The 21,475-nt window shown below is 41.4% G+C and overlaps 1 protein-coding gene across 1 annotated transcript in view; it reads left to right on the top strand.

The window, feature by feature from the left end:
• CFAP47 (cilia and flagella associated protein 47) overlaps nucleotides 1-21,475 on the top strand; it is a 638,800-nt gene that overhangs the window by 139,519 nt on the left and 477,806 nt on the right. Inside the window, exon 27 of the mRNA XM_043505538.1 lies at nucleotides 7,686-7,786. Coding sequence (XP_043361473.1) covers nucleotides 7,686-7,786 — 101 coding nt within the window. The remainder of the gene's footprint in view (nucleotides 1-7,685; nucleotides 7,787-21,475) is intronic.

The following is a 21,475-nucleotide window of genomic DNA, read 5'->3' as shown; positions in this document are numbered from 1 at the left end:
CACTGAGAACAATCTAATCCATCCTCTTTGGAACCCCCTTTCAGATAGTTGAAAGCAGCTATCAAATCCCCCCTCATTCTTTTCTTCCGCAGACTAAACAATCCCAGTTCCCTCAGCCTCTCCTCATAAGTCATGTGTTCCAGTCCCCTAATCATTTTTGTTGCCCTCTGCTGGACGTTTTCCAATTTTTCCACATCCTCCTTGTAGTGTGGTGCCCAAAACTGGACACAGTACTCCAGATGAGGCCTCACCAATGTCGAATAGAGGGGAACGATCACATTCCTCGATCTGCTGGCAAAGCCCCTACTTATACGTCCCAAAATGCCATTGGCCTTCTTGGCAACAACGGCACACTGTTGACTCATATCCAGCTTCTCGTCCACTATAACCCCTAGGTCCCTTTCCTGCAGAATTGCTGCCTAGCCATTCGGTCCCTAGTCTGTAGCGGTGCATGGGATTCTTCCTTCCTAAGTGCAGGACTCTGCACTTGTCCTTGTTGAACCTCATCAGATTTCTTTTGGCCCAATCCTCTAGTTTGTCTAGGGCCTTCTGTATCCTATCCCTACCCTCCAGCGTATCTACCTCTCCTCCCAGTTTAGTGTCATCTGCAAACTTGCTGAGGGTGCAATCCACACCATCCTCCAGATCATTTATGAAGATATTGAACAAAACCGGCCCAAGGACCAACCCTTGGGGCACTCCACTTGATACTGGCTGCCAACTAGGCATAACGAGACTTTTTGCAGTGTGTAGCTGAATCTCTTGGTATCCAAGTGAAGTTCTTGCAAGAGAACACCTACAAATTAGTGGATATCCTGCAGCCATCTGCCCCTGGGAGAGTCACCTCCCTACTAGTGGTGTGCTCCTTGAATCAGTTAAGGCAAAAACAGTCGTTTTGTTACTGCCTGCAGCTAAGCACATGGAAAAATGTTCTTTTGTTCCTGTGCAGGGATTTGAGGGGTTTTACTCCCATCCAGGCCTAAATTCTGTAGTTGTATCTGCAATGAATGACAGGGCCTGGCAGGGCAGATTTAAGTCCACACCCAAGATTAGGGACTTTAAATAATTGGACCTCATGTGCAGGAAGATTTATACCTCCTCTTCCTTACACATGTGAATTGCTAATCAGCAAGCCTTCCTGTCGAAATACAATTTAATTAATTCTACCACTATGTCAGAGTTTTCAGACCAGCTGCCCGAGGCCTCATGAAAGAAATTTTGGGCATTTGTCACTGAGGGCTGCTTGGTGGCTAAGATGTCCTTGCAGTCCACACTTGATGGCACAGACACCTCGGCCAGAGTGATGGCCTCTCCGGTTACCATGAGGCAAACTTCCTGGCTGCAGATATTGGGCATTGCTTCCTATGTCCAGCAAGCCATTGAAGATTTGTCCTTCAATGGCCAAATGCTGTTTCTGGACAAAATTGATGAAATGCTGTGCTCCTTCAAGGACTCTAGGGCTACGCTGCAGTCCTTGGGGCTGTACACGCTGGTGGTGCAAAGGCGCCACTGAAGCATTTAACAACAGCAGTATTATTATCCATAATGCATGTTTGGCCAGCCTTTCCCTCTTTCGATGCAACAGGACTACCCCAGAAAGAGGGATAGATACCACAGGAGAAAGCTTGGGGTTTGACCAGTCCACACATGCTCCCCTGTGTCATCCAAGAGCCCATTTTGACTCCTTGGACCAGAGCACTGTTCTAGTCATTGCTCCTTTATCCTCATGTCTCCCCTTTCGGGACAGACTGTCCCGCTTTCAAAATGCTTGAGGCTATCGTGACTGACAGCTGGGACCTAGGCACCGTCAGACTGTGTTATGCCATGCAGTTCCTCTCCACGCATCCTCCCCACCCCTCTTCAGGGACCCCGTCATAAGATACTGCTCAAGCAGGCCCACTTTCTATTGGTTTTGGGAGTGATGGAAGAGGTTCCACTGTAACATCGGGGTCACAGCTTCTATTCCTGGTACTTCTTGGTACCCAAATCCAAGGGAGGGTAAGAAGCATTCTCAATCTTTCCAGTCTCAACAAACATATCAGATATATGAGGTTCTGACGGTCACTGTTGACTATTCTCCCTATGTTTTCTCAGAACAACTGGTTTGCTGCTCTGGATCTTAAGGATGCCTGTTTTAATGTGGTGGTTTTGTCAAGCCACAGAAAGTTCCTTCAATTCATCATGTCAGAATGCCACTTTTAGTATGTAGTGCTTCCATTCAGCCCCTTCTGCCCCCTGGGTTTTTACCAAATGTGTGGTCATTGTTATGGCGTATGTTGGGAAGAACGAAATTCACATCTTCCTGTATCTGGATGACTGGTTTCTGAGGGACAGCGCTAGAGAGCAAGTTCTTGCCCACGTCAGCAAACATGCTGCGCTTGCTTGACTGTCTAGCTCTCATCCTAAACGCTAGGAACTCAACTTTGGCTCCCACTGAAAAATAGCGTTCATTGGGGCCTCATTAGATTCTGTGATGTTGAAACCATTTTTGCTGACCAATTATTTTTAGTCAATTTGTCACCTCAGTCTGCAGACTGAGCCTTCCACGACTGTTTGGAGTTGTCTGAGATTCTTGCATGCAGATGGTCCAGTTAGAAAGGTTGCGCCTATGTCCCCTCTCGAATGTGGCTCAAGACGATTTATCCTTCAATCTCTAGAAAGACTGGTTCGTCTTCTTCCAGTGGTCCTGGACTCCTTGCTGTGGTGGAAGCATCCAGAGATTGTTTAATAACGCATTGCCTTTGGCTGCCCTTGCCAACCAGATCAGTTGTTACTGGTGCCTCCGTGATGGGTTGAGGGGCATATCTGGGGTCACTGTGGTTGGCGCATGAGGTCTCACTCCATATCAACATGCTGGAGCTTTGGGCCATCTACAATGCATGTCGCACTTTTCGGTACTGTATCAGAGACTCATTGGTTCATGTATTTACTGACAATACCACAATACAGCTTGGGTCAATGGAGAAATACATTTGGAGAATAATTATTTGGTATGTAACCTCTTATACACCACATAAGGAATATTGTGAATATTTGTAACTATTGCTATTGTTGTAAAGATGTTAATTTGTTTGAATTGTACCACCAGAATTAAAAAGCGTCTCTGTTTTTCCACAGTGTTTGTTGTAAAGGTTTGAATCACGAAGATCTTAAACTCCAGCTCTTGATCTAGTGCTTGGAATGTGATTAGAAGATAATCAGCTGGAAATTCGATTCTTCTTGTGCATTTCCCTGTTGGGGCAAGGGACCTGTTTTGATGGTTTGTCAGTGTTAGGTTAATTGTATCTTCTGGGTACATGGCAAAGCCTGTCTATTGGGGTGAGCACTGGTGAAATGCTGAGGCAGTTGAGGATGGGATTTTTGTCTAGTGGGGAAAGAACAATGGAAAGTTTTAGGCTATAAGGGTTACATGACTGTGGATGAAATGGTGTGTGGAAAGGTGAAATGAAGTGCTGCTGCTTTGGTTAATTTTTACTTTGCATCTCCTATATAGTTGTGTTTCTAAGTGCATGTCGAGGACACTCATGTCAAGGTTTGGATCGGTGTCTTTTGGTATTGAGTTTGTATAAGACTGAAATCTGATTTAATAAATAATAAATCTTTGTGCCATAAATAAGAGTAGGTCACGATGGCTGGGCATTCTTGGACCTAGCTGCTTCACAGCCTGGATTCGGCACACATTGGCAAGCAGGTTTTATAGTAAAATCAGGCTATCCCTGACTATAAACCTGAATTCTAAAGTAAAGGAATATGGTTGTATTTTAAGAAAGCAGTTTATTATTTGTGTAGATTAAATTAAATGAACCATGAGAAGTTACACTACTATTTATCTAAGATTACCTTAATTTACAGCCATCTTTCCAGTTAATTTGTAGTTGTTTTTTTTTACCTGATGATCTCAATTTTTGCTTCTTTAACTGCCCTCAACCAGATTGACAGACTTCTTATTCTGCAGGGTTGATGCAAGTAAAAAAGCTGAGAATATCTTGCCCAAGTGTTCAGAAAATAGAAGGGGTGTCACACTTAGCTGCAAATCTAGATCCTTCACTGTGGAAAATCACTACAATACTTGAAAAAAAAGCAATGAGAATGTTGCATGTTGATGGTCTGGCTCTCCAATTTTAATACACATTACACTTTTTTATTTATTTTATTTATTTGACTACACAAATGCTTTAGTAGGACTTATGTAACAGTAAATTTGGCCTCCCTCACCATGGAAGAGCCAGAAGATAGAACCCAATGCAGTTCTGCTATATATAGTGGGAGTGGAGAAATAAATGCCAGGATCTCACATAAAGGGTCTGAAATAGAGCTGGACAAAATTTCTTCAGCCAGTAGTTGGTTCATCAAAAAGTGCAGTTTGGGTTAGCTGAAAAAGTTTGTGAATTTGGTCAAATTTGGCAAATAGTTTTGATTGAATAAAAATTGTGTGTGTATGAAATTCAGAAAAAGTTTATTTTGTTTTCACATTTTTGAGATGAAACACTTTTTGACTTTAAAATTAAGTGTTTCATTCTGAAATTTAGCTAGATTTAGCTATACTCCCCCATAAAAGAGGAGGAGGCCCCAAAACACCCTAAAGTGAAATGCAACATTTCATTTTGGGTCAAACAAAATATTTCATTTGAGCCTAAACAACTTTTTTCCAATTATTCTGTTTGGTGAGATACCAATAAATTTTTATTTCAGGTCAAACCTAAATAATTCTTTCTTCCAGACTTTTTCAGTTTGGCCACCAAACAGAAAATATCAGTTATTTGCCCAGCTGTAGCCTGACATCTATAGGTGCAATGCTGCTGCGCTCTGCTGGTGTTCATTCACTGCTCTGGTTGCAGGCACCTGACAGATCCACCTGCCTTACTTTTACAGAGGTGGCACATAGGAGCTGCCAGGGTTTACTGTAGATCTTGTGTTGCAGTAGTGGTTGCAGATTGACTCCACGGCTGGTCTCTGGGGAGCAGATTACAGAAGTTGGTGTGAGTACTCCTTTCTTGCACCAAACCCATAGTGTTCGGCTTGGTGTAGTTAATAGGATTTGACCTATATTGTCTAGCTTTAAAACTTGCATTTTAGTGATGGAATTATCAGCCACTGTGATGGCCTTGTTCTTGTTTTATTATCTAAGGGTACATATTTTCTACTCTGTTTACTTAACAGAATGATGTTGATCCCACATTATCTATGGCTTTCCAGCTGTGTGTACTGCACAATATCTTACATGCTAGATCAGGTGAATGAGTGATTGGTCTGCTCTGGGATACCAAAAGTATCTAACAAAATCCTGCATGATGGGTGGCTGAATAAGTTTAATGAGAAGGAAGATCACAGTAGTGAGGTCCCTGCCTTCATGTCCTCAACTTCCAATTTTTTCTCCTTCCATCTGTCATGTCCTACCTGTTTCCACAGCAGGGCCTGTGTAGTCTCTGGGGGTTATGGACCAATCCTCTTTGACATTTTGCCTGCATGGATCCTTACTGTTGGGAAGTATGAATGAGCCCTGCAACCTTCTAGGCTACAGCTGCACAGCAGGGAGCAATGAGTCTCAGAGCCTGGGTCAAGAGGCTAGAGCTCTACAGCCTAGGGAAGGGGGTGGGCATCAGAGCCTGAGCTTCAGCCAGAGCCACAACATCTACACGACAGTTCTTAGAACCGCAGTGGGAGCCTGAGATGTTTGATCAGGGCTCTGTGACTTGCCGCCATGGGCTGTGTAGATATACCCCTGGTCAGCAGTGTCCATTGATTTTTAAGTGCACATACAGCTCAAGCATTGAATCTTGCATATCATATGAAAACATGGTGTCTGTCATTGGACATTATTATTGTGTTGCAGTAGTAGCAAAATGACCAAGTCCAGTAAGGGCCCCACTTTACTTGGCATTGTGTGCAGATGAATTGAAAGGACAATTGTTATCCCAAAGGGCTTACATGGAACATCTTATTTCCCCCCCTCTCCACGCCAATTACACAGGCTCTAGATCTAATCAGAGTTGTTCTGTTTGCTGCACTCTAGGATCCCTTTGGGCTTTCAGGATCTTTTAAAGCATCTGAACCTTTATGTTCCTTAGCCTTATCGATTTTGGATCAGTCTTGTTCTCATTGCCCTAAACAAGTGATGCCATTTCTTCCTGTATTCTGTAAAATCCACCCCAGACCATGATGATAAAAAGTTTTCTGTCAGGAAGATCCTGATGTCTTTGGGCTATCTGTCCTTTTAAAATCCTTTCACGGCTGACAGACAGTCTGCATCTGGCACTGAATGCTGTTGGAGACAGGATGCTTGATTGATGATCTACTATGACATCTCCAATGTCCCTGTCAGTCACAATTCAGCTACTTTAATGCAAAATATGTCACTCATGTATTTGTATTCACTGAAACAAATTGCCTGAAAGTCTTTAGGACAAAATAAAAAAGCATAGATATTTTTTCAGTTGGTGTTCTGTTTCCCTAAATAAAGTATTACAGAATCTCAGGATTAGGTTTAATGAAAATGAGTGAACCACTAATGGTTCATTCAGATAACACATACATTTTTATTTTGTTTTATTAAGCATTTAAAAACTGATACCACTGAGTGAGTGATATACCATATATAGTAATTCCACACTTGCTAGGAGGATGATTACCTTATTTTCAAATAAAACACCTAGACTTTTTAATATGATTTGATTATGCTCCATTGCAAACACAAACAATAAGTTAGTTATGTTCACCTACTATTTATAACGTACCTTCATGGGGAAAAAAGTCATAAATTTACATGATCAGTGGTACAAACTGTTTATACCTTCAGACCTATAATTTGATCGCTTTTTAGAAACTTTTACTTTTTGACAGTATAAGATTTGTTTGTGTAGTATATGTTCCCTGTGTGTTAACATACTATAAAAGTGTTATCGGATGAAATTATTATCAATTTTACATAAAGTAGAAAAAGTGCATGTAATAATGCAGGAAAAGGGAAGTGAAACTGTAGGCGTTCATATGCAACTTTCTCTAGCCCTCTGACTTCATGGATTCAAGAGAGTCGAGTAGATGACAGTTGAGTATTTGACACTGCTCTCCCAAGTTTTTCTTTTGTTTGTTTATTTTGTTTTTGTTGAGTTCTTTGAGGTGTGATAAACTCTCTCCAGTGTCAAAAAATGCATAATCTATTTTGAAAGACAGCGACCTCCTTTAGTATGCTCATAAACATCAACTCTAATTTTAATTATTTTTGTTTTCAGATGGACACAGTTCAGTTATTTCAATAAATCCTTTCTACCCCTTAAACTTTCATGACACATGTATGTTCAGAGTAGAATGTGCCAGATAAGAGAGAACCACTATTGTATCAGTCTTCACTGTTTGTGGGTTATTGATGTACACAAACTTTCCAAATTGTGCTCTCACAGCAGTGCAACCCTACTGACTGCACCACTGTACAAGAGAGCAGAAATTGGCTGCAGATCTTATTTTTAGTGTTGGTTACTGTTACCTTAATATCTGTGTTTACTTTATTGTTCACCATACAACAGCTAAATCAAAGGCAATCTTAAAAAATCAGGTGACCATAAAAAAAGCTTGACAGTGAAATATTTGAGAAATTTAACAGAAGAACAGCCATATTAATAGAAAATATTGAAAGATTATTTTTCATATATTAAAAGACATACTTCTCTCCTCCCCTCTGATCTCCCCAGGTTCTCGCTTCAGGTTGCTGCCACAGCAGAGAACTGCCTTCTTACTGTATATCCATACCTGGCATTCCACTGCGCAGACCAGCAAATTGTCTTGAGAAGTGGTAAGGGTAGTGAACATTTCCTCACTTAATCTTTTTAATTATGTTATTACATTGTAATGATATTAACTACAATAATCTGTCTATAATTTTTATCATGATCAGAGCTACTTATTTAATTAAGGAAGTATTTTTACTCAGTACTTAGAAGTACCATAACTCATAATGAGATTTTTATAATACATTGGGATTCATACAGATTCAGACTTGTTCTTATTGAAAGTAGGGGGACAAAATAAATTGGATATTTATTGAAAAATGTCTGACAAGCCAACAGTTTTTAGAATAATCTGCTAATATTGGAGTAAGAGTAGAAAAGATAACATAACTACATGGAGGAAAATAAATTAGGTTGGCAGAGAGCTATGGTTGATAGGCAGTTTCTGTGCCACCTACAATTGGACTAGTTACGAAAAAACAGCACAGAAGAAAGCAGCATAATTGAATGGTAAAGTTATTACAGAGTAATTATATAATAGTTGGAACTGATCAGTATTTTTGAGATTCTGGAAAAGGCATGAGATTTTTTTGTAGCGTTTTGTTCAAATATATCTGGAATACTGTGAAAATACTGGAAGACATCAGATTGATTAGTGTAAAATAAGTCAAACTTACATGGATGGGCCTTTCTTACTTAAAGGTGATGTCCATGCTTTAGAATCCGGTTACAACTATTGAAATGATCTTTGCAGAAGGATCAAGATAAGGCAGGCAACTAGAAAGTGTGCAGTGGCAAAATTACATTCAGAACCCGCTCCAAACAGTTCAGCAGCAGGTTTATGTTTGTAACGTGATAAAAATTAAGCTAAAATAAATTCTACTTTGACCACAGTGTGACCCTATTTTTCAGTTTATTACTTAGGTCCAATCCTGTAAATAACAATGGGAAAGCAGAGAGTTCTACCTGTGAGAACACCATTGGATATCAGTGGGGCTGGGCTGTCTGTGAATGTACAGAGGTCTGGCTGCATGTTGTAATTTGCAGGATTGGGGTCCTTACATTCCTCAGATTAACAAGAGAAGGTTGCTAATTCTAGGAAAAACAAAACAACATGATCTGTGTCTGATTTTTTTTGGGGACCATTCAGCATTATTCATTTGTGTTAGGGCTGTCAAGCGATTAAAACATTAATTGTGATTAGTTGTGCAATTAAAAAATTAATTGGGATTAATCGCACGATTAATTGTGCTGTTAAACAATAATAGAATACCATTTATTTAAATATTTTTGGATGTTTTCTACATTTTCAAATATGTTGATTTCAATTACAACACAGAATACATTGGCTGGGAATGGTGAACCATGGCCACTGGGAGCTGTGTGCAGCCACGCAAATATAAATAAATGGTCTGGATGCCAGTGGATTATCCTGACAGGCCGCAGGTCACCCACCACTGCTTTAAAGTTTTACATTGTTTTGTTTTTGAGTGCATTTATTATAAAAAAAAATCAACGTTTGTAAATTGCACTTTCATGATAGAGATTGCACTACAGTACTTGTATGAGATGAACTGAAAAATACTATTTCTTTTATCATTTTTACAGTGCAAATATTTGTAATCAAAATAATAATATAAAGTGAGCATTGTACACTTTGTATTCTGTGTTGTAATTGAAATCAATATATTTGAAAATGTAGAAAACCTTCAAAAATATTTAATACATTTCAATTGATATTCTGTTGTTTAACAGTGTGATTAAAACTGCGATTAATCACGATTAATTTTTTTGAGTTAATTGCGTGAGTTAACTGCGATTAATTGACAGCTCTAATTTGTATCTGTAGTCTTTCTTATGGAAGTTTGAAGCTGAATCAGATAGAATTGAGTAAAATCTCAAAAATGATCCCAGTAAGGAGGATCCTCAGTTGCCCATAGGACTCAACTGATGTTCAGAATTTATTCAGATGCCTCTGAATCCTACAAGAATCCGGAATGAGTAGCTGCATGGACCCTGCAGAGTCTTGAGTGACTGCAGATTTTGTTTTCCTTCATGAGACTAAAGGGAGCTCTGTTAGATCTGAAAAGCTGTTTTCCCCTGGGCTTGAGGGGGGTTGAACTCGGGCTGCTATATTCATTCCTTGCAGCCACTTGGTTCCCACCTACGTAGCAGTGGCTTGTAGAACCTTTACAAAGTTGACTAGCTTAATGGGAAGAGAGATGAGGCCCTTTGCCAGGTCCTTAAACCCGTTTATGGGCTGCTGCTTATCTTTCCCAGTGATGACTGCTAATGCTTCAGCCCCAAGGCATAGTAGCTCTGCCGAAAAAGATCACTTGCAGCGGCTCACCAGAGCCCAGCACTATCACTCTACAATAGCCATCCTTCAAACCTGCCTGTTTCAACCAGGAAAACTGTGTGCGCCTAAATCTGGTCCCACATAATCGGGCCATCCATTCAGGGATGCAGCAAAATGTGTCCCTGTGAGAATGTGTAAAATGACATTATTTGAAGGCCTAATAAACACCTGCAGCCACAGGCTAGTGACATTTTTAATCCACAGTGATAATTGCCATGTGTTCCTCTGCCAGTTGATCCCCTGGACAGACAGTACTGAGCGCCTTTTCACTGGACATTGTACACTGGTTTCCATACGGTTATCTTGTCTGTTAGACAATCATTGCACAGGAGTCCTCAGCATTTTTCTTTGGTAAGAGAAACGAGGTGCAGGACTTCGAAGAGCTGTGTTCTAATGTTGCAGAATTTCACTACTGGCAATGTTATATCCCGGAGGTCCCATGTGACAACCACTTTATAATAGCTCTTCAATATAAAGTTTTTACATAATTAGTACGAAACTCTTTTTTTCATACTAATTCACACTTGGAGTAAAAAGACATGCACAAAAATATTGCTTATAAACAAATTACATCAATAAAGATGTCATTACAATGAAATTATACAATATATTAAAATGAATGCATTCAGTAGCATTTTAAAACAATTTATTTATGAACAGGTTTTTTAACAGGTTTACAAAGCCTTGTCATGTAAATACCAGAAACTAAACAATAATTACAGTAGTGAGCTTGTATTTAAAGAGACATTATACATAAATATGGTCATCAGATCTCTATTTGACAAGGTATTAGCATATTACACAGTGAGCATACTTCTATGGTATTTAACTTCTTGTGATTTTTGTTAAATGGAAAGAAATCTCTGATTACACATATTTAACAGATCTGGCATGTCTATCAAATGTTACTATTAAAAAAAATTGGACAAGTGTGCTTGTGTTTTTTCAGGTGAATGTGCTTTGTTTGAGTACTGAGTAAAGGTTAGCCAAATATCTAAGTATCTTTTTGGCCTCTGTTTATTTTTCTGGATCTGTAAATGGTGTGTACATTTGACCATAACTACCCATGGTTTTTTTTAGCCATTCTTCTACAGTTGGACTATATTTTCTTTTTCCAGTGAAAGGCTATCAATAGCCAAACAGTTACTAATAGATGAAAGATTAATTCTTCATTTCCTTTTCATAGAATCAGAGAAATGGAGGGCTAGAAGGGACCTTGGGAGGTCATCAAGTCTAGTCCATGGTTCTGAAGCAGGACTGAGTAAACCTAGGTCATCCTTGACAGGTGTTTGTCCAACCATTCTTAAAAAATTTCAATGATGGGAATTTCACTGCCTTCCCTTGGAAGCCTATTCCAGTGCTTAACTACCCTTATTGTTAAAAAGTTTTTCCTATTATCTAACCTAAATCTCCCTTGCTGTAGATGAAGCCCGTTACGTCTTGTCCTAACTTTAGTGGATATGAGACCACTGATGATCGTGGTCCTGTTTATAATAGCCCTTACCATATCAGAAGACTGTTCTCAGGTCCCCCACTTCAATCTTCTTTTCTCAAGAATAACATACCCATTTTTTAACCTTTCCTCATATGTCAGGTTTTCTAAACATTTCATCATTTTTATTGCCATTATCTGGGCTCTCTCCAGTTTGCCTACATCTTTCCTAAAATGTGGAACCCAGAAGTGGACACAGTACTCAAGCTGAGGCCTCACTCATGCCAAATAGAGCAGGACAGTTACCTCCCATGTTTTACATATACCACTGCTGTTAGTGCACCCTAGAATGATGCATCCAACTGCATCACATTGATGACTCATACTCATCCACTATAACCCCAGACTCTTAGCAGCAGCACTACCAGCTAACGAGTTATTCCCCATTTTATCGTTCTGCATTTGATTTTATCTTCCGAAGTAAAGTACTTTTCACCTATCTTTGCTGAATTTCATCTTGTTGACTTCAGACTAATACTTCAGTCTGTTAAGGCCATTTTGAATTCTAATCCTGTCCTCTGAAGTCCTCACAACCCCTCCCAGATCCTCAAATCTTATAAGCCTGGTCTCCACTCCTTTATCTAAATCATTATGAAACCATTGCATAGTACCGGACCCAGGACAGACCCCTATGGGACCCCACCACATACTCTCATCCAGTCTGACAGCAAACCATTGATAACTATTCTGAGTATGGTCTTTCAACCAGCTGTGCACCTATTTCATAATAATTTTACCGAGAGAACATTTCACTAATTAGCTTATGAAAATATAATGTGGGACTATGTCAAAAATCTTACTAAAATCAAGATATATCGTATCTATTGCTTCCCCTCCATCCTTACTAGTTACTAGGCCAGTAACTTTGTCAAAGAAGGTTTGGCATGATATGTTCCTGAAAAATTTATGCTGGCTGTTCCTTATAACTCTGTTATGCTCTAGATCCTTACAAATTGATTGTTTAATAATTTATTCCAGTATCTTTCTAGGTATTGAAGTTAGGCTGACTGTCTATAATTCACAGGGTCCTTTTTAAAGATAGGCACTATGTTTGCCCTATTCTTGTTGTCTGAGACCTCACCCGTCCTCTGAGTTCTCAAAGATAATTGCTAATGATTCCAAGATTGCTTCAATTAGTTCCTTTGTACTGTGGGATGAATTTCATCAAGACCTGCCAACCAGAATACATCTAATTTATCTAAATATTCTTTAACCTGTTCTTTCCATATTTTGGCTTGTGTTCCTTCCCCTTCGTTGTTAGTATTTATATTAATACTGTATCTGCTCACCATTAATCTTTTTAGTGAAGACTGAAGCAAAATAGACCTTAAACACCTCAGCCTTCTTGATGCCATCAGTTATTAGCTCTTCTTCTGGATAGTAGAGGATATACACTTTCCTTTGGCTTTCTGTTGCTCCTAATTTATTTGTTCAGCCTCCTCTTATTGCCTTTCATGTGCCTTGCTGGGTGTAACTCATTTTGTGCCTTAGCCTTTCTGATTTTGTTACTACATGCTTGTGCTATTCTTTTATATTCATTCTCAGCAATTCATCCATGTTTCCATTTCTTGTCAAATTCCTTTTTGACTTTCAGGTCATTGCAGAGCTGTCTTTTGTATTTGTCTTTGAGAAGCTGCCATTCCTTTATCCCTTAGATTTTCTTTCCCTGAGTCCTAACCTACCAGTTCACTGCATTTGTTAAAGTCTGCTTTTTTAAAGTATTCTCACTTGTGTGACTATTTCCACTAGGAAGACCTAGAGGAATTGCCAAAGGATAATTTGATAATAATATCCAATAATTTGTGATTTTTTTTATTTTTGATCCTAATACTCTCTGATTGGACACGTCCACCATACATGCATAAAACCTCCTCTTTCACTACAATTTCTCCAACATTTATTCCTATGCAATATCTATATGTTTTTAACCTGACTGGTGCGAGGTATCATTGAAACAGTATCTTAAAGAAATTTTGTTTTACTGTGCTACAGAGAGAGATTGGTGGTCCTCTTTTACAATTTCATTGTAGTCAGTTGCAGGATTGATTTTTTTTTTTTAAAATGGAGTCTTCTATTTGAAACCTGTATTTTGTTCTGTAATAGAACATGCTTGGAAAGACTATCTACCCTATTACTAGAGAAATGTATTGTTGTACTATACTGTTCACACTGTATATTTGACTCTGTATATATCCCCCTTAACTTGTTCTGATGTTTAAGATTGTTAAATGTTTTTCTCATAAATGACAATTGTGTGACATACATAGTATGTGCAATTCCAATGGGGTAAAAATACCTATTTATGTTTTTCAAAGGGCTGCGGGATTAATTGATTAAAGTGGTGCTGACTCAGATGGCAGACACTTCAAGAGTGATAAAACTGTTACAGGCATTAAACCAAAGATAAACTAGTATGTTGAGCCACTGTGCCCTGCCCAGCATAGTGTATTTTGCCTTCCAGTGGATATGCCTGTACTCCTGCTCTTATCCATTGAGTATTGAATGTAATTTTTTTCTTCAAAGATGTATAGAACAGACAGTCACTCTTGAGTCCTACATAGTCTTCTGCTTTCCTCACTTGATGTAAAACCTTTAGTTCAGCTTAGCTTGTTTTATTTTTATCTTTTTGGGCAAAATACTAATTTGAATTACTGGGGTCATTTAATTTTTTTATGGACTTCTTAATATTTTAAGAAAGGAAAATAACTTTAAAAGAATGCCAGTCAAATCTTTAGGCCTTTTCAGAATGAGGCAACTATCAACAATGTAACTAAGCTAATATGACAGGTTTCAGAGTAGCAGCCGTGTTAGTCTGTATTCGCAAAAAGAAAAGGAGTACTTGTGTCACCTTAGAGACTAACAAATTTATTAGAGCATAAGCTTTCGTGAGCTACAGCTCACTTCGTCGGATGCATTTGGTGGAAAAAACAGAGGGGAGATTGATATACACACACAGAGAACATGAAACAATGGGTTTATCATACACACTGTAAGGAGAGGTTTCAGAGTAGCAGCCGTGAGTGATCACTTAAGATAAGCCATCACCAGCAGCGGGGGGGAGGGGGGAGAGGAGGAAAACCTTTCATGGTGACAAGCAAGGTAGGCTTTTTCCAGCAGTTAACAAGAATATCTGAGGAACAGTGGGGGGTGGGATGGGGGGGAGAAATAACATGGGGAGAAATAGTTTTACTTTGTGTAATGACTCATCCATTCCCAGTCTCTATTCAAGCCTAAGTTAATTGTATCCAGTTTGCAAATGAATTCCAATTCAGCAGTCTCCCGTTGGAGTCTGTTTTTGAAGCTTTTTTGTTGAAGGATAGCCACTCTTAGGTCTGTAATCGAGTGACCGGAGAGATTGAAGTGTTCTCCAACTGGTTTTTGAATGTTATAATTCTTGACATCTGATTTGTGTCCATTCATTCTTTTACGTAGAGACTGTCCCGTTTGGCCAATGTACATGGCAGAGGGGCATTGCTAGCACATGATGGCATATATCACATTGGTAGATGCGCAGGTGAACGAGCCTCTGATAGTGTGGCTGATGTGATGAGGCCCTATGGTGGTGTCCCCTGAATAGATATGTGGACAGAGTTGGCAACGGGCTTTGTTGCAAGGATAGGTTCCTGGGTTAGTGGTTCTGTTGTGTGGTGTGTGGTTGCTGGTGAGTATTTGCTTCAGATTGGGGGGCTATCTGTAAGCAAGGACTGGCCTGTCTCCCAAGATCTGTGAGAGTGATGGGTCGTCCTTCAGGATAGGTTGTAGATCCTTGATGATGCGTTGGAGAGGTTTTAGTTGGGGGCTGAAGATGATGGCTAGTGGTGTTCTGTTATTTTCTTTGTTGGGCCTGTCCTGCAGTAGGTGACTTCTGGGTACTCTTCTGGCTCTGTCAATCTGTTTCTTCACTTCAGCAGGTGGGTATTGTAGTTGTAGGAATGCATGACAGAGATCTTGTAGGTGTTTGTCTCTGTCTGAGGGGTTGGAGCAAATGCGGTTATATCATAGAGCTTGGCTGTAGACAATGGATCGTGTGGTATGATCTGGATGAAAGCTAGAGGCATATAGGTAGTTATAGAGGTCAGTAGGTTTCCGATATAGGGTGGTGTTTATGTGACCATCGCTTATTAGCACCGTAGTGTCCAGGAAGTGGATCTCTTGTGTGGACTGGTCCAGGCTGAGGTTGATGGTGGGATGGAAATTGTTGAAATCATGGTGGAATTCCTCAAGGGCTTCTTTTCCATGGGTCCAGATGATGAAGATGTCATCAATGTAGCGCAAGTAGAGTAGGGGCATTAGGGGACGAGAGCTGAGGAAGCGTTGTTCTAAGTCAGCCATGAAAATGTTGGCATACTGTGGGGCCATGCGGGTACCCATCGCAGTGCCGCTGATTTGAATGTATACATTGTCACCAAATATGAAATAGTTATGGGTGAGGACAAAGTCACAAAGTTCAGCCATCAGGTTAGCCGTGACATTATCGGGGATACTGTTCCTGACAGCTTGTAGTCCATCTTTGTGTGGAACGTTGGTGTAGAGGGCTTCTACATCCATAGTGGCTAGGATGGTGTTTTTAGGAAGATCACCGATGGATTGTAGTTTCCTCAGGAAGTCAGTGGTGTCTCGAAGATATCTGGGAGTGCTGGTAACGTAGGGCCTGAGGACGGAGTCTACATAGCCAGACAATCCTGCTGTCAGGGTCCAATGCCTGAGATGATGGGGCGTCCAGGATTTCCAGGTTTATGGATCTTGGGTAGCAGATAGAATACCCCAGGTCGGGGCTCTAGGGGTGTGTCTGTGCGGATTTGTTCTTGTGCTTTTTCAGGGAGTCTCTTGAGCAAATGCTGTAGTTTCTTTTGGTAACTCTCAGTGGGATCAGAGGGTAATGGCTTGTAGAAAGTGGTGTTGGAGAGCTGCCTAGAACCCTGACCTGGGGTATTTTATCTGCTAACCAAGATCCATCCATAGAACCGCATTTGCTCCAACCCCTCAGACAGAGACAAACACCTACAAGATCTCTATCATGCATTCCTACAACTACAATACCCACCTGCTGAAGTGAAGAAACAGATTGACAGAGCCAGAAGAGTACCCAGAAGTCACCTACTACAGGACAGGCCCAACGAAGAAACTAACAGAACACCACTAGCCATCATCTTCAGCCCCCAACTAAAACCTCTCCAACGCATCATCAAGGATCTACAACCTATCCTGAAGGACGACCCATCACTCTCATAGATCTTTGGAGACAGGCCAGTCCTTGCTTACAGACAGCCCCCCAATCTGAAGCAAATACTCACCAGGAACCACACACCACACAACAGAACCACTAGCCCAGGAACCTATCCTTGCAACAAAGCCCGTTGCCAACTCTGTCCACATATCTATTCAGGGGACACCATCATAGGGCCTCATCACATCAGCCACACTATCAGAGGCTCGTTCACCTGCGCATCTACCAATGTGATATATGCCATCATGTGCCAGCAATGCCCCTCTGCCATGTACATTGGCCAAACGGGACAGTCTCTACGTAAAAGAATGAATGGACACAAATCAGACGTCAAGAATTATAACATTCAAAAACAGTTGGAGAATACTTCAATCTCTCTGGTCACTCGATTACAGACCTAGGAGTGGCTATCCTTCAACAAAAAAGCTTCAAAAACAGACTCCAACGAGAGACTGCTGAATTGAAATTAATTTGCAAACTGGATACAATTAACTTAGGCTTGAATAGAGACTGGGAATGGATGAGTCATTACACAAAGTAAAACTATTTCCCCATGTTATTTTTCCCCCCCACCCCACCCCTCACTGTTCCTCGATATTCTTGTTAACTGCTGGAAATAGCCTACCTTGCTTGTCATCATGAAAGGTTTTCCTCCTTTCCCCCCCGCCCACTGCTGGTGATGGCTTATCTTAAGTGATCACTCACGGCTGCTATTCTGAAACCTTTCCTTACAGTGTGTATGATAAACCCATTGTTTCATGTTCTCTGTGTGTGTATATCAATCTCCCCTCTGCTTTTTCCACCAAATGCATCCGATGAAGTGAGCTGTAGCTCACGAAAGCTTATGCTCTAATAAATTTGTTAGTCTCTAAGGTGCCACAAGTACTCCTTTTCTTTAAGCTAATATGGGTATTTTCATTGACTTTAATGGTAGCTAAATTGAGCTCTCAGGTTTAGATTCTTTTGTGATCACCTCATGGTTCTTCTGATTGAGAACTGCAGTCCTTCATAGTTGAGGTAGTACTAGTGTCTCTTGACGAGGCTTATTTTTGATGCAAACCGCTTTACAAGTCCAAAACAACAAATCCTCATGGTTTTTTATTTTTTTTTCAACTAAAGTCTCAAAGGCACACTATTATCTGTTCTGAAAGTCTTGAACTAATTTAATAATCACTGTTTCTGACTAAATACTTAAATGACTCCAGTTTTTCCCAAGCACAGAATTTCACACGAGGGTAGATTTGGACATTAACTATTATAAACATAAGTGCCAAATAAATTAAAATTGTTAAACTGGGTATGATTTTCCATCTGGTCCCTGACTGAACACAGAGGACACTTATGGGGAATGTAACTGATAATGACCCAACATTAATAGCCCCAAACCAGCTTAACATTATGTTAATGTTGCTTAACATTAAGCAAGTGCTGAAGTCCCATTTTTTAGCTCCTTTTAAGTCTCAAAGAATGTTTTATAAAAATTTTCAAGACATTCAGAACAGATACTAGTTGCTCCTAAGACTTTAACTGTACAAAATATAAAGAAGGAGACTGTTCACATTCTTAAAGTGAAACATGTGCTTTGGTGTATTGGGGCCTAAAGCAGGAATTGCTGTGCAAGACTGAAGCTACATGCCCTAAATTTCCAGGTCTGACAAGTCAACCAACTTCCTCTGCAGTTCTACTTCATAGAATCATAGAACTGGAAGAAACCTTGAGAGGTCATCTAGTTCAGTCCCCTGTACTCGTTGCAGGACTAAGTATTATCTAGACCAGAGGTGGGCAAACTACGGCCCGCGGGCCACATCTGGCCCGCGGGACCCTCCTGCCCGGCCTCTGAGCTCCTCACCTGGGAGGCTAGCCCCGGCCTCTCCCCTGCTGTTCCCCCCTCCCCCACAGCCTCAGCTTACCGTGCCACTGGCGCAATGCTTTGGACCGCCAGGCAGCACAGCTGCAGAGCCGTGGCCTGACCCCAGTGCTCTGGGGGGCGTGGCTGTAGCGCCGCGAGCCAGCGGTGCTCCAGGCAGCGCGGTAAGGGGGCAGGGAGCGGGGGCGGGGTTGGATAGAGGGCAGGGGAGTTCAAGGGTGTGGGGCTGTGGATAGGGGTTGGGGCAGTCAGAGGGCAGGGAACGGGGGTTGAATGGGGGTAGGAGTTCCGGGGGGTCAGTCAGGAATGACAGGAGGGATTGGATGGGGTGGCGGGGGGCAATCAGGGGACAGGAGCAGGGGGTGGTGGATGGGGCAGGAGTCCCGGGGGGGGCTGTCAGGGGGCGAGAAGCAGTGGGGGTTGGATGGGGTCGGGGGTCGGCCCAAGCCTGGCTGTTATGGGAGGCACAGCCTCCCCTAACTGGCCCTCCATACAATTTTGGAAACCCGATGTGGCCCTTGGGCCACAAAAAATGCCCGCTCCTGATCTATACCATCCCTGATAAGTTTTTGTCTAACCTGCTCTTAAGAATCTCCAATGGAGATTCATAACCTCCCTAAGCAATTTATTCCTAACTTCCAGTTAGGAAGTTTTTTCTAATGTCCAACCTGAACCTCCTTTGCTGCAATTTAAGCCCTTTGCTTCTTGTCCTATCCTCAGAGGTTAAGAATCTTTTTTTCTTCCTCCTCCTTGTAATGACCTTTTACATACTTGAAAACTGTTATGTCCGCGCTCAGTCTTCTCTTTTCCAGACTAAACAAACCCAGTTTTTTCAATCATCCCTCATAGGTCATGTTTTCTAGATATTTAATAATTTTTGTCACTCTTCTCTGGACTCTCTCAAATTTGTCCCCATCCTTCTGAAATGTGGCGCCCTGAACTGGACACAATACCCCAGTTGAGACCTAATCAGCGCAGAGTAGAGCGGAAGAATTACTTATCGTGTCTTGCTTACAACACTACTGCTAATACATCCCAGAAGGATGTTTGCTTTTTTTTGCAACAGCCTTACACTGTTGACTCATATTTAGCTTGTGATCCTCTGTGACCCCCAGATTCCTTTCTGTGGTACTCCTTCCTAGGCAGTCATTTCCCATTTTGTATGTGTGCAACTGATTGTTCCTTTCTAAATGGAATACTTTGCATTTGTCCTTATTGAATTTTATCCTATTTACTTTAGACTGTTTCTCCAGTTTGTCCAGATCATTTTGAATTTTAATCCTATCCTCCAAAGCACTTGCAACCCCTCCCAGCTTGGTATCATCCGCAAAATTTGTAAGTGTGCTCTCTATGCCATTATCGAAATCACTGATGAAGATATTGACCAGAACCAGACCCAGAACCGATCCCTGCAGGACCCCACTTGTTACGCCCTTCCAGCATGACTGTGAACCACTGATAACTACCCTCTGGGAATGGTTTTCCAACCAGTTCTGCACCCACCTTATAGTAGCTGTATCTAGGTTGTATTTCCCTAGTTTGTTTATGAAAAGGTCATGTGAGACAGTATCAAAAGCTTTAGTAAAGTCTTTATCTTGAGACTGTTCAAAGAGGCAGTAAAACATTTGTCTCCATGGATGTCCAAGGATCTTTTACTCCAAAAATTCCGGTGGAATACAGCAGACTTCCATCATACTTTATCCAAAATAACCAAAAAAAACATCTCACATAAGTATCCAAAGTACCCTCCATTAAAACTTCAGAAAAACAAAAGTGTGGAAAGGCAGGGGGAGAGGTGGAAAGAAACCAATTAAGCCTGTCAGGTCAGTTTAAAGTATAGGCTGCCAGCAGCAAATTAAGTAAACCAAGGAAAAGAAGAAAAGGATGTAGTTAGCTCTGAGCCAAGAGTAGGCTTCCTGGGTTGAAACAGTTGGGAACCCTTATCCCCAGGTTCTCATTCTGGCTCTGGGAGAAGAGTGGGGGTTGTTTCCGGCTCCTGCAAACCCTGCCTTTTTTTTTTTCTTTCCCTTCTTTCTCTCCACTCCCCCAGGACCAAGTCCCAGCTCCAGTCTCTAAAGGTAGCCTGTTAACTCTGCTTTTGACTTTAAACCCTGTTGTGCCAAATCATCTTTCACTACCCCTAACTAATTTACAACCCTTCAGCAGCCCTTGCTGAAGCAGCACCAAACTTGAAAGATTACTGGCAGCTTCCCATAATGCTGCCCTTACTTCAAACCTCTCACAAGCAGACTGAAGTGCCTCCTTTCCCTGGAAGGCATTCAGTCCCCATGGGCAGGGACCTTCTTCCACTACCCATATACCAAGGAGGGTGGGCTCCTCAGCCACCCCCCATCCCTCTGGGTCCCCTAACACTTCCTCCATTTCCTTTTTAATCTCATTCCAGGGTGACCCCTGCAACTGGTATGGGCCCTGGTTCTTCCTTTTCCATTTATCCAAAAAATCCTTTACCCTGGCTTCCCAGAACCCACAACTACTATCACAAGAGGTTGCTATACCCCCTCCGAGTAGCTGCATGGACTGTTGGGGAGGGGGATTTACAGGCTGCCACTCACCTATCCGATGCAATGCATCCAAGTGGCACCAAGACGTTAGGGGGCTTATTCCTTCACCCACTTACTTCCCTGGTCCTTCTCGCATGAACAGAGAGCAACAATACCTGAAGTCCAAAGCTGCAAACGATTCGATGTTTATTGGGGTGAACTTCCAGCAAGCATGATTCCAGTTTCTTTCCTTAGTGTGCCCCTTCCCAGCTCTGACACCACAGAGCCTTACCTGTGTCCCTGTTCCT

Source organism: Dermochelys coriacea, chromosome 1 (genome assembly GCF_009764565.3).
Source record: "Dermochelys coriacea isolate rDerCor1 chromosome 1, rDerCor1.pri.v4, whole genome shotgun sequence".
In the NCBI taxonomy this organism is placed as follows: domain Eukaryota; kingdom Metazoa; phylum Chordata; order Testudines; family Dermochelyidae; genus Dermochelys; species Dermochelys coriacea.
The sequence above is the reverse complement of the archived record's forward strand: the minus strand, read 5'-3'. Positions and strand labels throughout refer to the sequence as shown.